This window comes from Bidens hawaiensis, unplaced genomic scaffold (genome assembly GCF_021521415.1).
Source record: "Bidens hawaiensis isolate Kalapana, Puna unplaced genomic scaffold, B.hawaiensis_p1.1 tig00014370_1, whole genome shotgun sequence".
NCBI lineage: Eukaryota > Viridiplantae > Streptophyta > Magnoliopsida > Asterales > Asteraceae > Bidens > Bidens hawaiensis.
Genome location: NW_027492243.1, coordinates 35,274 through 53,729, shown reverse-complemented (window position 1 = coordinate 53,729; position 18,456 = coordinate 35,274). Strand labels below are relative to the sequence as shown.

General features: G+C 38.8%; 2 protein-coding genes and 1 pseudogene across 2 annotated transcripts in view; 2 read left to right on the top strand and 1 right to left on the bottom strand.

Annotated features, from left to right (window-relative positions):
- LOC143546515 (disease resistance protein RML1B-like) overlaps positions 1-18,456 on the top strand; it is a 131,151-nt gene that overhangs the window by 96,876 nt on the left and 15,819 nt on the right. The gene's annotated exons all lie outside the window — the stretch shown is intronic.
- Positions 1,412-5,787, top strand: LOC143546512 (sugar carrier protein A-like). The gene is made up of 4 exons (XM_077038172.1): positions 1,412-1,618; positions 2,617-2,936; positions 3,709-4,335; positions 5,270-5,787. The coding sequence occupies exons 1-4, from the start codon at positions 1,474-1,476 to the stop codon at positions 5,702-5,704; spliced, it is 1,527 nt and encodes a 508-aa protein (XP_076894287.1). The 5' UTR covers positions 1,412-1,473; the 3' UTR covers positions 5,705-5,787.
- On the bottom strand, positions 6,402-7,398 carry LOC143546511 (uncharacterized; annotated as a pseudogene).

The window sequence follows — 18,456 nt, the reverse complement described above, 5'->3', positions numbered from 1 at the left end:
AGCGGTTAAAGAGAAATTCACTCTTGTGTTGCCTTTTTACCATTAAATGGTAGTTGCACCATTTTTTTAAAACTCAAAACAACTTTCATATATTTTATCAAATTTTTTTGTATGATTATTTCATAAAATTGAACTGGATTCTCTTTAATATGAGTTTATTATGAGTTTGTTATGAATATAAATGAAATATTAACCTGGTTATCAAATACCACTTATAACTACATTGCTATATTTTAAAAATACACTCTTTCTAAAATAAGTTATAACACGTTTTTGCGATATAACCATGTTCTTATGCATTAAACATGACACTATTATTCCCATTTTAAAAAGGCATGGGTATGTGGGTAATGAACGATATAGCATTGTTATGTGTCTACGCTTGGAATGGTATTTTGAATACAAAAGAGTAACGTGTTATTATATCATTTAACATGACGCTGATATGCTGCCAAAAACCTACGTTTATTAACGGACGCAAAACCCTTATCTATAAAGTCACATGCGCACACGTGATGCCTTTCTATTGTTTATTAGGCTTTTTAACCGCAAATTACTTTGCACATGAACCGTATTATATATTGAGTAAGTTATATCATTTTGTTTTCTTATTCTAATTCAGGCTAGTAACAAGAAGATGATGCCATGTGTTTATATTGTTCTGTCTCCTCTTTTATATTATTATTATTATTATTATTATTATTATTTTGCTTTTATCATGTGTAATAGTATTACAAGATTATAAAAAATCGACTGATATCTCATTTCTATTTGAGTATTTTCTATAAATTAGATAACAAACCATTACCGGATCAACTGGAATATTTGGAAGTTCATTTTTTTATCTGCAAACAATTTATCATAAATGGTAAAAGAAGTTATAAGTGAATGAATTTCTCTTAATTAAATCTTAGCTGAAATTATACAACTCACTAATCCAAACAAAACAACTTTATACTTCAAATAAATATAAAATACCTATTATTGGAAGTTAGATGTTATTTTTAAAATATGAGTTAGATATTAATTAGGAAACTAGTTGTTAAACACTTATCTTTGAATATTAACCCATCAAATTCAAATAAACGGATTTTTATTAATTAAATTCAAGAATTAAAATATGCTACATAGTTGTCAAAGAAATACTTTTAATTCAAAAAAATATATAAAAATATTGTTTATTATAAACTGATTGTAATCATATACAACTTGATCAAATAATACATATTTTAATTGAAAAAAAACTATAATGTTGATTGTAATACACACTTCAAATACATATATTAAATCAGGAGTTAGATATTTGTTTTGGCAACCATAAAGATGAAGTCATCTCAACTAGCATTTATTAATTTATGGGACCCTCAAAGTCATCAAACTCAAACAAATTCAATTATTATATTATTTTCATATAGAAACTTGAGTCTCTCTTTCAAACGCCTTTTCTCTGTGTGTGTTTCTGTGTGTGTGAAGATGGCAGGAGTATCTTTTGCACCAACAGGAATGGCAAAGGACAGAGCAGAACAATATCAAGGAAGAGTTACTGCTTACGTCATCATTGCATGCATTGTTGCTGCTGTTGGTGGATCAATTTTTGGTTATGATATTGGAATTTCAGGTGATTTTATTTTCTTTCCTTCAAAGTTTTTTAACCCCATAAATTTTATGGGTGGTTGTTCCAACTGGCTCGAGAAACTCGAAATCCAAACCCAACCGAAATTAAATTTCGATCCGTGAACCGAATTTTTCTATTTTTTTTACTTATGTATATTTTTTTGGTAATTTGGTATAATCAAATAGACCTGAATTTGAATAAGCTTATTCGGATCGCATTTGAATTTGACTTTAGTTTTAAAATTTTTGTATTCGATTAAACAGAATAACCCGAAAACCGACCGGATAAATACTATCTACTCTTAAATATGAATTTTGTTAAAATCAAATTAATAATCAAAACATAAAGGGAGATTGATTGATCCTAGTTTTCTACTTTTCTTGTTTGGTAAGAGAAAGTTGAATTTATTTAAATGGGTCAAAACTTAAAAGTCATTAAAAGTTTAACTTTAATGCATAAGTGATAAGATCTCATGAATCATTTTAGATCACAATGCAGTAACGTTTGTAATCGTAATTCAAATATCAATATTTCCCAAAAAAAAACCCTACACCATTTTATGTGGTGACAAAGTTGATTTACTTTTAAAACTTTTAAAATAACTTTCAAAATGATTGTCAGAGGTTCGAACCTCACTAGGGATAGTTTATATATAATATATATTTGACTGTTCAAAAAAACTATATATACTTTCCCAAAGAACGCAAAAAGTGTTCATTTTACCAAACCCAACCCGAACAGCACCCACCTAGCTAGTTGGTTTTTCGTTCACTAGAACCATAGATAACGATTCAACCCAAAATTTTCATCGAAACCAGCTGAACAAGACCAAGAACACCTCAACATAAAATCTCCTAAATCATTTTAGATTAATAATAAAATAATATGACTTTTGTAATCATATTACACATACCAATTATTCTTCAAAAAATACAAACTTTTGAGAAAAAAACAAGAACGCTAAGCGCTAATATCCTACTAACCAAACGTGATTTAACCAGGAGGTGTGACATCCATGGATGCATTCCTTAAAAAGTTCTTCCCAACAGTGTACTTAAAGAAGATGCATTCACATGAAAACAACTATTGCAAGTTCAATGACCAAGGCTTAGCAGCATTCACCTCATCATTATACCTTGCTGGCTTGGTTGCAACCTTGTTTGCATCACCCGTGACACAAACATATGGACGTCGGGTCAGCATAATTTGTGGTGGGCTTAGTTTTCTTGTGGGCGCAGCACTTAATGCCGCAGCGCTTAACTTTGTAATGCTTCTTTTGGGCCGAATCATGCTTGGTGTTGGCATTGGATTCGGTAATCAGGTAAATTATTTTGACCCGTTACCTGACCTGTTTTGACATGCATATTTTGACATGCTTGGTGTCATACAATTTAATTATAAGTTGAAAATTTCACATTGTTGACTACAAATAGGGACCATTAACTGATGGATAATGTTATTTTGACTTATGGTATTAGCCATTATGAGTATAAAAAATCCAACACATTGGGTTTAATAAGTATAAGTAGGGGTGTAAACAAGCCGAGTAGCTTGTTAGATACTCGAGATCTGCTTGTTATAGGCTCATTAAAGCTTGAATCGAGCGAAGCTTAAAGGAGCTCAAGCCCAAACTTGAGCTTCTATTAGAGCTCATTTAATAAAAAACTTGTGCCCAAATGTCGCTCATCAAACTCGACTAGGCTCACTTATTATCTATATATAACTTTAATCAAGCCAATGTGGGGTTAGCCCACTTGGTAGAGGCGCATGCCTCTTAGAGGTGAGGTCTCAGGCTCAAACCTGCGCATTGGTATGTATTTAATATAATAAGTATACATTTACGTAATTATTTGAGTTAATTACACAAATGGTCCGTATGTTTTGGCTCAAGATATAACTTGGCTCGAGTTTTTCCACAAATATTAGTGCTAACTTGCTTTATCTTTAAGAAAATGGATGACTATTTCAATAATAGTTTTGGTATTCGCGTCACAAATATTAAATACTAAATTATTTATGAATTAAAAAACGGTAAAAGTGTTGACGAGTCAACACAACCCAATCTAACCCGACCTTTTTACTAATTATTTCAGGCGATACCACTCTATTTATCTGAAATGGCACCAACTCATCTAAGAGGAGGCTTAAACATGATGTTCCAACTAGCCACCACTCTAGGAATCTTCTCAGCAAACATGATCAACTACGGGACGAGCAAGCTCGACCACTGGGGCTGGCGGCTATCATTAGGACTAGCCGCTGCCCCCGCACTTTTAATGACCGTTGGTGGCATACTTTTACCAGAAACACCAAACAGCTTAATAGAACAAGGGTCAAAGGAAAAAGGTAGAAAAGTCCTCGAAAGAATACGTGGGACCCACAATGTGGATGCCGAGTTTGAAGACATGGTTGATGCAAGTGAGTTGGCTAACTCGGTGAAACATCCGTTTAGGAACATTTTGGAAAAGAGGAACAGACCGCAGCTAGTTATGGCGGTTTGTATGCCGATGTTTCAGATATTGACTGGGATTAATTCGATATTGTTTTATGCGCCGGTGTTGTTTCAAAGTATGGGGTTTAAGGGGAATGCGTCGCTTTATTCGTCGGCTTTGACGGGTGCAGTTCTTGCTCTTTCAACTTTGGTGTCTATCGCAACGGTTGACAAGTTGGGAAGAAGGCTGTTGTTGATTGGTGGAGGCATTCAAATGATTATTTGTCAGGTAATGTTGAAATATGTAGATTTAGTTAATTTGGTGATGATATTTAACCTGTCAGTTATTTTAAAATTCTTTAGAAACTGATAACAAAGTGTTGCAGCTTGTTGCCCGCTTGACCAGTTTACACAGACCCATAATGAATGTTTTAACTCGTAACTGACATAACAGAACCTGACTCGACTCAAAACGGCAGTTTGGTTTTATATTATTTTCAGAAACCAAATTTCAGTTCAGTTTTTCATGTACCAAAAACGGAAAACAACCCGAACCGTATAAACGAACCAAACCCAAAACCGATGGTTTGGTTTTTATGCCTTTTTCAAAAACCAATTGTCCGGTTCGTTTCAGTTTTGCATGTAACAAAAACCAAACCGAACAGTAAAACCAAACCGAGCATGTAACAAAAACCACACCGAACATAGTTTTTAAAAGATTAGGTTTTGCTATTCAAAAAGGGGTAGCGGCGCAACTTGTTGCCCGCTGGCCTTCTATTTCGATGTAATTTCTTAATAAAATTTAATAATGATAACTTCTATTATTGAATTTGTGTATTATAATTCAATTTTTTAATGTTAGGTAATTCATAAAAAGTTAATAAATAGTGTAGCCTAATATTAACGTGTAATAATCACTTAATCATGAATTAACAAAAATGGATTTAGGCTCAAAGTTTTAAGTGCAAGATCATTTTCTTAGGCCCAAAATTTGAGTCCAAGTTGCAAAACCGAACCAAACCCATTTTTTGAAAACTAAACACCGATAGAAGTCCAAACGATTTTCAAATACCGAAAAACAGAAACCGAACAGTTTTCAAAAACTCAATTCTTATTTACAGTTCAGTTGAGCCCAAACGACCCCTAGGCCACACCCATATTGACCCGTTTTGACCTTTTACATTCTACCACTTATTCTACTACAATCTTGTGCTTTGAAACAGGTGACTGTAGGCATAATATTAGGCCTTAAATTCGGAGACGATCAAGAACTCTCACGGGGTTATTCAATCGCCGTGGTGGTTGTTATTTGTCTCTTTGTGGTGGCGTTCGGGTGGTCATGGGGCCCACTCGGTTGGACAGTGCCAAGTGAGATATTCCCATTAGAGACGCGGTCAGCAGGTCAAAGCATCACGGTTGCGGTCAACTTATTCTTCACTTTCGTCATAGCACAATCTTTCCTTTCTCTCCTTTGCGGGTTGAAGTTCGGGCTGTTTTTGTTCTTTGCGGGTTGGATTACTGTAATGACGGTTTTTGTTTACGTATTCCTACCCGAAACGAAAGGAGTTCCTATTGAAGAGATGATGCTGATGTGGCAGAGGCATTGGTTTTGGAAGAAGATCATATCAGAGGATCATGAGAAACAAGAAGCTATTTGAAGGATATATTTTGTTTATAATGTTATTTGATAGAAAATTGTCAAATTTATAGAGTTGAATGGTTAGTTAGTAACTTATTACCTATACATGAAGTTCTTTGTTGGTTAATGTTGTTGTAGAGGTTACCATTTTGACCAATTTGCCTATGAATGGGCGGTTTCGAGTAACTTCGAATTGGAATTGGAATTGGAATTGGAATTGGAATCTTCTTCATTCTATTCATTTCCCTTAAAACTACTAATATATAAATAATAAAATAACAAAAGGAAAGTAATAATTTAAAAAAATCTAAAAAACTAAATATAAAAATTTTGATTAAAAAATCAAAAATTTATTTAAAAATAAAAAAATATATTTAAAAATCAAAAAGATAATAATAATAAACATAAAAATATATATAAAAAATGAAAAATATATAAAAAACCCAAAAATAATTTTACAAAAATTAAAACTAATATAAAAATATAGGACTATTAAAAAATTTAACAAAATAATAAAAAAAAGAATATATATGTTTTTATGCTTATCACACAATAAAACATCATAACAACACCATAAATAAACATTTGATTCGGTTAAGTCAAAAAACCCTTATCACCCATCTTCATCATACATGTCTAGACCAATAATAATTTTGCATATTGTTGCATCTACTAATTAAAACATATCATGCTAAAACCAATATTCAAACATACGATTAGAAAGTTTTTAAAATGCGAATAAAAGTCGTTCTAACAGATGACGACAAGTTGTAAACGACACTAATAAAAGTATCAAAATACGAACATATGACATCACCAAACTTTCACTTAGACAACAAAAACCTTACCCAATCCTCTCTTTCTTCTTCACCCAAATCCCAAAAGGTCGACACCCTATTATAGTCACTTTTGATTTCTTCAATAGCTTTAAACTTTTCCAATTGAGACAAAGATGTGATTTTTTTAATCTCGGAAGTGATCATTGTTCTTTTCTTTTCTTTCTCAAGTTCATACTTTATCCCTTCACTCAATTCGGTCGACGTTTCCTTAAGACGATCACCAAATAACACAACCGCATCATTGAAATTTTGAAACAAAGAATTAGATTGGCTTGCACGTTTCCTCTTCTTACCTCGACCACTTGAAATTTCTTCAACTTGAACACTTGCATTAGTGCCTTCATTATGACTAAACTCGTCAAATCCATCATCCCTTTGGTCCTCTAGTTCTTCCCTATTCGCCTCTTCTTCCATCTCGGCCACACTTTTGGCTCTATTACCTTGAGCTCTATCATTTCCAAAAATAACAAACATTTCTTCATAATGAGGAAGAATTTTACGTTTCCATTTATCTGCCGTTGGATGTTTCTATTGACAAGATAATATTATAATAACAAAACATCAATACATTTTATGATTAAACAAATAAAAAATGTTAATAACATAAAAATGTAACATATACCTCAACATAAGCTTCCCACACGGGAGCTTCAGCGGTTACACAATTATGTTATTTATCATAACCAAATCCACTAGTGTTTAGCATCTCATGAACGACTGCCCAATCTCTTTTCATTGTTTTGACTCTTGATTCGATGTGCGGTCTAGCCAAAAGGTCCGTTCCGGAAAGTGATTCTTTCAATGATGATTCAAGATGTTGCAAGTACCCGGTTCTAAAGCCATTGTCGGATTTAAATCCCTTCGTGTTAATCATGTCTACAAAGGCCTCAATAAGTTTTGCATCTTCTTCAACACTCCACCCTCGATATTTTCGACCACTGCTCTTCATTTCTATAGAAAAACATTAACTAAAACATATATATATATATATATATATATATATATATATATATATATATATATATATATATATTGTTTAAAATTAGCACAAACAATACAATAACACAATAATATAAGAATCACATAAATATCATAAAAGCTAAACAAAAAAAAAACATTACAAAAAAGTATTTAATCATCCAATACCACCAAAATAGCATAATCAACACAAAATATCATAAGCAAGTGTTTAATAATTCAACATCACCAAATAACATAATCAACACAAAAATAACATAAGCAATTAGTTTCTAAGACATTCTTAATCAATTGGTAGCATTCCAAGAGTCAAACATGCTTTGGGCAAGATTGTTTCTAAATGTTGTCCACTCATTTGAAGTTCTAATATAAGTTATATTATCTTCGTCTTCCCCACCATCTTCATCCGCAGTTACGTCCTCAACCTCGGTCTCTTCCTCGCCCTCGGCCTCATCCTCGTCCTCGTCATCGTCCTTATTACCAAATGGATCTATTGGCATTTCTCTCCTAATAAAGTTATGAAGCAAACAACATGCCATTATGATCCTATTTTTTTGGTTAATGGGATAGTACGAGTGATCTCTCAAAATTGCCCACCTTGCCTTTAAAATACCAAAACATCTTTCTATAACATTTCTTGCTGACGAATGTTTCATGTTAAACAATTCTTTTAGATTAGTGGGTTGGTGTCCATCACGCAAATCATTTAAATGATATCTTTGGCCTCTATAAGGGGCAAGGAAACCTTCTCCATTTGTGTATCCCGCATCCACCAAATAATAACCTAAAATACATTATAGTTAATAAACACCAAAGCTACCTCAATTTACTATATTTATTCTATACACCTAAATAATATCTATATTGTTACATACCCGGCCTTGAAACTTTCAATCCATGTGGCCTGTCAAGAGCATCTCGAAGAACTCTACCATCAGCCGCCGACCCTTCCCAGCCGGGTAACACAAATATAAATTGCATATCTTGTGAACACACGCCTAACACATTCATAGCAATCTCTCCTTTTCTTGTTCTATATTTAGGTTTTTCTTCACTAGGCACTAAACATTTTATGTATGTTCCATCCAAAGCCCCCAAACAATTCTAAAATCAAAACGTACAAAAAAGGTGTTACTATACATATCTAATCCCTAATGCAAGTTATAAAAAAAAGTATAATGATTGCATAATACCTTGAACCATTTCCACTTATGATCAGTAGAATTCTCAGGAACAGGTTCGGGCTTCTTCAGCAAACGTGAATGCAATCTAATCATTGCATTACAAACTCAAGAAACACATCTACTAATTGTGTCTCCCGACCGATGAAAACGACATATCATGACCCGATTCTTAACATTATGAGCTATGGTGTGAAGAAAGATGGCTACTTGTTCATCAATGTCCATATTCCTATTTTCTTTTAATCCTCCAAATGTTTTAAGCATGTCGCACAATTTACTAAAACAAGCTCGATTCATCCTAATTTGAGATATAGACATAATGTCACTCTCATAAACATTCCTATACAATATGGAATATCGATCTGTTTTTGTTGAAAAGTGTCGAATGCGTGGTTTATCCATTTTGTATTTGACTATCAACATGTAAAGTGAAAGTACAAGCAAAGAAACTGTTGAAATAAGTTGGTTCCACCATGCCATAATCAGTGTCCTATTCCTTTGGATACGTTTGCGAGTTTGTAAACTAAGTCGAGCCATTTCCTATTTACACATTACAAACAAAAATGTAGTGTAAGTAGAAGTACAAATTGAAGTGCATTTCAAACCTTTTTAAGCTATTCATTAAACCGTGAAACCGAACCGGACCAAACCGTTAGTAACGGTTCGGTTGGGTTCGGTTTTGATTGTTATGGTTCGGTTTCGATTTTCAATTACCAAAAACCGGTACTAACAGTTTGGTCACGGTTTAACCCAAAAACCGTTCAAACCGGACCGTGAACACCCCTACAAAATACTTTTTCTACCAAAGGTTAATCAAAGCATTATAACAAACAGTGTATCTACCAAATTTTTTTACATCAAACCACAAGATACTACAAAAATCAATGAATCAAACCACAAGATACTACAAAAATCAATGAATCAGAAACTATACTGTAGCTCATCACCTCTTCACATAAAATCCATATAATTTTAGTGACATGAATGCACTGATTGATAAAAGAAATTAAAAAAATAAATAGATAATAATAATAATTTCCATAATCAAAGAACCCATATCAGATTTGGTATTTTAGAAATAAAAGAAAGGAAAAGCCTGTGGAAGAAGTTGATTGTGGATGAGAACGGCGGCGGTGCATCATGGAGGCGGAGCACGGCGGTGGACAACGGCGCGGAGCACCGCACGACGGCGGAGCACGGCGGCCGGGAGTAGACGGTGGTGGAGGTTGAGATGTGAAGAGGATAGTGTGAAGAGAAAGAGAGGCGTCTGATGCTTTAGGTTTTAAAATCCCATGAATACTTATCACAATCCCTTCAAAAGGTGTGGGATTTTAGAATCCTATGAAAATAGGATTTCGTGGGATTCTCTTTCCATTCCAACTCTAGTCAATAGTGAAACGAACACAAGAATCCGTGGGATTTAAAATCCCATTCCATCCAATTCAATTCAAATCCGTGAAACGAACAGGCCCTAAGGGATCAAACGGGTCACCTCAAATTAGACAACAGGTCAAATTGATTCTAGTCTTGTAAATCTTCTTAACTTAAAACATGTCCAAATGGGCTAGCATCATTCACGACCACTGTTTGTCTCCGCCACATATTATGCCGCATGATAGGCTTTTTTATAAGCGAATCACTCAACCAGAACACATTTTTGTTAGAACCCGTTTTGATGCGAATTAAATTGACACATTTTGAAAATGACCTGTTTTGACACGGGCTGATTATGTTTGGACCTGTTTTGACATGTTACACAACCGACCTAACCGTTTTTTTAAGGGTTTAAAATGGGCCCAACATTGGCTAAGTATATTTAAATACACACAAAGATTATTACTAACAATATAGCTCTTAGAACTAACTTAAAAAGGGTCATAATAGGTCACTTCAATACAACTTGCTAACTTAAACGGGTCCAAGGCTATCAATCGTGTCGTGTTGACGGGCTAATGGATTTCATGTTGATGGGCTAATTCTACAAAACGAACATGAACCCAAATTAGGTGGGCATTCCCTGCCACCAACACCATTCACCACTGTCTCCACTACTGCCAACATCAACGCCGTTACCATTCACCACCTCAACTACCACTCACACCACCTAGTTGTCACCGTCACCACCTCTTCTAGCCACTATAATATATACATACGTAAGGTTCCATTTCAATCAGAACCAAATTAACATTAAAAAAAATAGGTTGTACATTTTATGTAGTTATTTTGTTTATAACCCACTTTCTCAATTTAAGACAAACATATCACCATGCTCTGACCGCACGTCTTGCTAATATTGCACAACGTACATCGTCTCTCTATCTTATATTTTTCACATGAACATAGCACCTGGAGCCAAGGCTGATATGGATCTATACACACCATACAACCCACAAGCGAAAGAGCAAGTGGACGTAACCACGCCATATAGGCCAGCCATCTTGGTGAAACATTCAAAATTCACTGAGCGCATTGCGAAGGCTCCCATTCAACACAAAACCAAGATGCCAAGTGGTTTAGGCAAGTACGATGGCACAACAGATCCAGATGATTTCTTACAAGGTTTTTACAACACTGGAAACCTAGAAAGCTGGACGATGCCAACATGGTGTCACATGTTTGCTCGCTGCCTCACGGGCGCAGCGCGTGTCTGGTTCGAAAGCTTGCCGACAGGACAAATCGATGGGTTCGAAGAGCTATTGAAAAAGTTCCAGGCTCACTTTGTACAGCAGCGCAGACACACGCGCGACCCCGATGACATCATGCACTGCGTGCGCAGGAATGATGAAACCATTGAGGACTACATAACTCGTTTCAATCAGGAATCTCTTGCAATTGGAGGCATCACTGAACAACTCTTGCGCGTTGCCTTTATACAAGGTGCGCGCAGTGATCAACTCCGCAGAGCTCTCGTGAGTAGAGAAGGCATGCCAACCACTTGGGCTAAGCTTATGGAAGCATCGCGAGTCTTCGCGCGAAATGAAAAACAAATTGCCCAAGACAGAGCAAGAGATAGAGGGCATCAAACAGAAGCACCGCGCAACAATGACAGGAGGGGCAAACAAAACTCCGTATGGTCCAGGTTGCAACAAACCAATTATTCTCCCGCAGAAAAGCAAGCGCAACAAAGTTCACCCCAGCCCCAAAAAGACATTCTTAATCGCGGAGAGGGTGACAAGAAGCAAGGCGGCAGAGAGCCTAATAGACCTCTACCAAGAATATGGACTCCCCTCACCAAAACGCCTTCGCAAGTGTTAAGCACAGAGAATGTCCAGTTTAAAAGCCCCACGCCATTACTCCATAAGGGACCACCAAACAATGGCAAATATTGTGAGTTTCACAAATCCACAGGGCACAACACCGATGCATGCCACCATTTGAAGGATGCGATCGAAAAAGATGTGAAATCAGGCAAGTTGGCTCACCTAGTAAAAAACCCAAGACCAGAGAACGAACAACCAGACGGAGCCTCAGCCAGTAAAAAATTCAAAAGAATCTGTGTAGCTGAAGGAGGAAGGCAAGGGCAAAGATCGAGGAAGAGAAGCGAGCAAATCCAAGGGGATTGGCGCGAGCAACAAGTAATATTTCCAAGAATCAGAGGCGGACCGTCTATCAGCAGTCCTCTAGTTATCACTACACACATCGCTCATTATGAGGTGTCAAGAGTCCTGGTGGACACCGGTAGTGAGTCAGACATCATGTATGAGCAATGTTTCAGGAAGTTTGATCCGGAGGACCAAGCAAGGCTCGAAGTTGTGAGTGCACCAATCTCAGGTGTCTCAAACGAAATTATTCACCCCCTAGGTCAGATACAATTCGAACTAACTATAGGGGATGAGAAGCACAAGCGAGCTGAAATTGTCAACTTTCTGGTCTTACCCACCACTTCATGCCATAGTATGATATTGGGTAGAGGAACGATTGCCCAATTCAACGCCATACCGTCACCAGCGCATGGCGCGTTGGGGTTCCCAACACCAACAGGAGTAACATTTGTGTATCGAGATCATTTATGCGCAGTAACAAGTATACCTCGAGAAGGGAGAATGAAGCTTCCAGTGGCAAACAACGCGCCAGAGGAATGGATTCTCAACCCAAAATTCCCTGAACAAACAATCACAATCGGAGCTACGATATCAGATGACACAAGGGTGAGAGTGAAAAGATTGCTCACAACGTATACGTCAGTCTTCGCGTGGCAACATTCTGATATGTCTGGGGTTCCGCGAGACCTGGCGCAACACTCTCTCAACACATTCAAGTCTGTAGAGCCAATTGCTCAAAAGAAAAGAGTCATGGGAGACGAGAAGACAAAGGCCATGAATGAGCAAGTAGAAGATCTACTGCGCGCGAATATCATTCGCCCAATACGATACCAAACATGGGTAGCCAATCCTGTGATGGTAAAGAAGAGCAATGGGTCATGGAGAATGTGCATTGATTTCAAAGACCTCAACAAAGCGTGTCCAAAAGATTGCTACCCCCTCCCAAACATTGACGCGAAGGTGGACTCTGTGGCGCCATTTAAGCTCAAATGTTTCCTGGATGCCTATAAGGGCTATCACCAAATTCAAATGGCACCGCAGGATGAAGACAAGACTGCTTTCAGAACTGACAAGGGTGTTTTCTGTTACACAAAAATGCCCTTTGGTTTGAAGAATGCAGGAGCCACTTACCAAAGACTCATGGATACAATTTTCAACGAGCAGATTGGAAAAAACTTAGAAGTCTACGTGGATGATTTGGTGATTAAAAGCAGAGAGGAAAAACAAATGCTCAAAGACATCGAAGAAACCCTTCGGCGCCTAAAGGAAGTAAACATGAAGCTCAACCCGAGCAAATGCACATTCAGCGTGGAAGAGGGGAAATTTCTCGGCGTAATGGTCACCAAGGATGGTTTCAAGGTGAACCCAGAGAAGGTGGAGGCTATCCTCAGCATGCCCTCACCATCCACCATGAAGGAAGTTCAAAAGTTGAATGGTAGATTGGTATCAATTAACAGGTTCCTAGCAAACCATGCAAGCAAATCTACCCCATTCATTAACACATTGAGAAATTGCTTAAAGAAAAGCCAATTCAAGTGGACGCCTGAGGCCGAGCAAGCTTTCAGGGAGATAAAAGAATATCTGATAAATCTGCCTGCGCTCACAGCTCCACTACCTGGTGAAACTTTAACGTTATACCTGTCAGCAGGAGAACGCGCCATTGGCGCAGTATTGTTGGTGGATCGCAAGGGAATCCAAACACCAATTTATTATGTAAGTCGGGTGCTGACAGATCCTGAGACGCGCTACACCATCAGAGAAAAGTTAGTTTTATCACTAACGCATGCGTCGCGCAAGCTTCACAGATATTTCAATGGTCATCCTATTGAAGTCCTGACTGGTTACAACATCCAGCAAGTCTTGCGGCGTCCCGCGCTCTCAGGAAGGCTGACAAAATGGGCGCTGGAATTAGGGGAGCACACGATCACCTATAAGCCTCGTCCGGCAATCAATGGATAAGTTTTAGCTGATTTCATCGCAGAAATCCCTGAAGGAAAAGTCGAAGAGGCTCAGCGCGAAGTAGACCCTCCGCAAGCCAATAATGAAGAAAACGTTTGGAGATTATTCACTGATGGAGCTTCAAACAACGAAGGGTCCGGCGCAGGCCTCAAACTGGTGGATCCAGAAAATCATGAGTATACCTACGCAATCAGGTTGGATTTCAAGAGCACCAACAATGAAGCTGAGTATGAAGCCCTGCTGGCTGGTTGCGCATCGCGCACAAGTTCGGAGTTAAAAAGCTAGATGCTCATGTAGATTCATACCTGGTAGCAGCACAAATCAATGGCCTTTATGATGCCAAGGAGAACACCATGCCTCTGTATCTAGAGCAGGCAAAGAAACTCACCGAACAATTTGACTTTTTCAGAATCATACACATTCCGCGCAGTGAAAATAAGTCCGCCGACGCGTTAAGCAAAATGGCATCAACCAGCTTCGATCATTTTGGCAAGGATGTCAGGGTGGAAGTAATAAGCAACCCGTCAGTGGGAGCGAAGTCTGTTCTTGTAATTCATACAACACCTTCATCATGGATAACTCCAATAATGGAATTCTTGAAGGAGGGAAAGGTACCAAACGATCACGCACAGGCGAGGAAGATAAGACACAAGTCGCAGAACTACGAACTGCTCGATGGCACGTTATATTGACACTCTTATATTGGACCACTCATGAAATGCCTAGACGCTGAGGAAGCAAGCTATGTGATCAGAGAGATACACGAAGGAATCTGCGGAATACATGCTGGCCCGCGCATGGTGGTCGCCAAGGCAATGAACGCAGGTTACTATTGGCCAGGCATGTACTTGGACGCGTTAAAAGAGATCCAAAAATGCAAAGCGTGTCAGAGCTGTGCGCCAAATACCATGCGACCAAAGAACAACTTGATTCCGGTGACCTCTGCATGGCCTTTCCACAAGTGGGCAATCGATATTGTGGGTCCCTTGCCGCAAGCGCCAGGGCGAGTAAAGTTTTTGGTAGTGGCAGTAGACTATTTCACAAAATGGGTTGAAGCCAAGCCACTGGCAAAAATCACAGCCGAGGCAAAGAAGCAATTTTTTTGGAGTCACATCGTATGCCGTTTTGGCCTGCCCATGGAAATCGTGAGCGACAATGGCAATCAATTCACTAACAGGAAGATATCCAGTTGGCTTAAGGAATTGCGCATCAACCAGATCTTCACTTCAGTATACCACCCTCAAGGGAATGGCCAAGTGGAACGCGCGAACCAGAGCTTGCTGAATGGGCTGAAGAAAAGGTTGGAGGGAGAGTCCCATACATGGGTCGAGGAGTTACCTAATGTCCTGTGGGCGCACAGGACATTAAGCAAAACCAGCAATGGCGAGTCCCCGTTCAGCCTAACCTATGGAACGGAGGCTATGATTCCAGCAGAAATTGGATGCCCATCCTATAGAGTGCTCATGATGAGTAAGACGGATAATGAGCAAGAAAGGAGGTTGGATCTCAATTTACTTGAAGGGCGCAGAGAGGCGGCTATCATCAGCGAAGCCAAATACAAGAAAAAACTAGAAAAATATTACAATCAGCGCGTGAAAGAATGCCACTTCAAGAAAAATGATTTTGTCCTTCGAAACAATGAAGCTAGTCGCGCAATACCCCCGGGAAAGATGTCTCCCAACTGGGAGGGACCTTATCAAGTCTCGGAAGAATTGGGAAAAGGCGCATACGCTTTAAAAGATTTAAATGGAAAGAAGATCCCGCGCACATGGAACGCAGCACAACTTAGAAAATGTTTCATGTAAAAGTTGTCAAGTTTGTAATCAAGGCTTTTTAAGCCATTATGAATAATGATACGCGCTATTTTCTCTTAATATGCGTTTTATTACCTTTTGCATACATGTTTCACACTTCCCTTTATTAATTTTGAGCAATATGACAACATTGTATTGACATCAAACTAAATATAAAACGAAGTAAAACATACATGCGCGAGCTTCAAGCTCAAACGCGTTAACGAGTTTTAACTCTAAAACGTCCAATAATATGAGCCTTAGCTCAGGGCCTTAGCCCAATAATATGAGCCTTAGCTCAAATTACTCATAGCATCCTTCCTACGTATTGAGCAGCTGGACCATAAAAATACCTAAGCACAACTAAGGCAAAACACATGCCAAAGCATAGTTGTTAAGGTCTCAGGTCGGGGCCGCGCATGGGATTATAATGGATATAAGCAGAGTAACACATACTAACACGTAAAGGCTAAAAAACTCATTCATAATTCCCTATAATAAATGCACGATAACGTCGCGCAAAAGAGGAACAATGAAATGATAAGGCACGTGTCAGCATATTCAGAATATTGAAAAATAACTTGAAATATGACAACTGTTAAGGATTAAATAAATAATTTCCTTACAGCCTTGTCCAAATTTCAATGTGTAGGCATACCTTATATTCAACGAGCACAAACATGCAATATAAAGAGACGAATAGGGAATGCGCAAGATGCGAATAAGGGAAAAACAAAATTTCATTCCACAAACATAGAAGTTTACAAATTTACAAATGATGAGGTAAAAACTACAAATACAAAAAAAAAAAAAACAAGAAGGGCTTTTCAAGTCTATATATCAATATCAGCCTCTTCATCGTCCTCATCATTACTTCCTCCCTCAGCATCTGGCGCAGCCCGCTCCTCGTCATCTCCAAACTTACCATAATCAAGCTGTTCGTCTTGAATATAGTCGTCTTCTATTATGATAACGTCAGGAGTAGGTCCTTTGGCCACCCCAGACCCGCTGGCAGAGGTAGCGTTGCCCGCGCCATCATCATTGCCACCAGTCCCTTCACATTCATCAAGTAATTTCTTTAAAGCACCAAGATCGGGCTGGTCAGCAAGCGCGGCTATCTACAAGTCACAAGGAACAGTATGAGTACAAAAGATTATGAAAATAAGTCAAGTAACTCATTAAGGTTAAAATACCTGCTCAAGGATGGGAATTGGAGTATTCAGGTACTTCTCCCCCACCTCAGCCATGTCAGCGCAGACAACGTCGAGCTGATAAGGGTAGTCGGATGGATTCTTCTTTAGCATGTCATATTCATAACCATCCTTAAACCCTTCAGCTCGACCCACCAAGCGCGACGCCGCATTACAATCCATCACAAGGGTCTGAAACTCGTCTGAGTATTTCATCGCATAAGCGCAACGAGTCACACCCTGTGAAATCAGCCATTGACGGTCCTGCGCGAGGGAAGAAACAGACGTCTCAAGAGCAGGGATCTGAGAGTTTAACAACTCAACAGTTTCCTTAGCTTGTTTTAGCTCTTCTTTGTCAGACGCCGCTGCCGCCAAGGCTTCATTCTTTTCCGCTCGCGCAGCATCGAGCTCTTTCTTCAGGCGCGCAACCTCACTCCAATAAAGATTTGTCATTATTAACCTGTGCAATAGTTTGGTCACGCGCCTCTGCTTCCAACTCCAGGTCACGCGCTCGACGCACGTACTTGGCCGCGTCTGCCTCTGTCGCTTGCAGCTCAAGCCCGCGCTTCACAAAAGCAGCGTTGGCACTTGCCCGGTTCTCGCTAAGTTCTACTTGGAGTTTCTCAGCCCTCTCTCGGGCATCAGAAAGATTCCAAGCAGAAATCTTAGCCTTTTGCTTGGCCTCCGCAAGGGCATCACGTACCTTTATATAATCATTGCGAAGCTCTTGGGAGGCAGCAAAAAACGCAGACCCAGCAAAAAGGTGGTCATTAAGCAAGTCCACGCGAGCGCGGTCCTCTTGAAACCTCCTCTCAGCGGGAGGAACAGAGTGAGCCCAAAAGTCTTCACATACACCCATGGATTGGAATGAGCTCTCTTCAGTGATATTCCAGCTCGGGCGGTATATGTGATCGGCTCCCTACAAACACAAAGCAACGCAAAGAAAGGTTTTAGTTATCTAAACATTAATTTGGAAGTCTGCACAGCGGAGCAAAATAAACTTTTACCTGCGGAAAACCGGCAGAAAGGTTAGCGCTAGCTGGCGAGCTCCTGCCCGCCCCATGAGAAAAAGGCTGCGCCACGAAATCTCGTGGCGCTATAGGGCTTACGCGGTCACCATCAGAATCTTCAAAATTAACCTCCTCATCATCCTCTATAACAGGTCTCTTCTCCTGCGACTTAGAAAAATAAAAAATAGTCTCACGAGGAGGGCTGCGCGTAGGAGGAGGTGAGGGAGGTCTTGACGCTGTTAGATCAGCGCGTAAAATAGTCTCCTGCTCCTTAGT

What these genes read in the sequence shown, in the direction of transcription:
- LOC143546512 (XM_077038172.1), top strand. Translation starts at nt 1,474, where the DNA reads ATGGCAGGAGTATCTTTTGCACCAACAGGAATGGCAAAGGACAGAGCA. An exon ending in TTATGATATTGGAATTTCAG is followed by an intron (nt 1,619 to 2,616) that starts GTGATTTTATTT and finishes TGATTTAACCAG; the next exon opens with GAGGTGTGACATCCATGGAT. An exon ending in GCATTGGATTCGGTAATCAG is followed by an intron (nt 2,937 to 3,708) that starts GTAAATTATTTT and finishes TAATTATTTCAG; the next exon opens with GCGATACCACTCTATTTATC.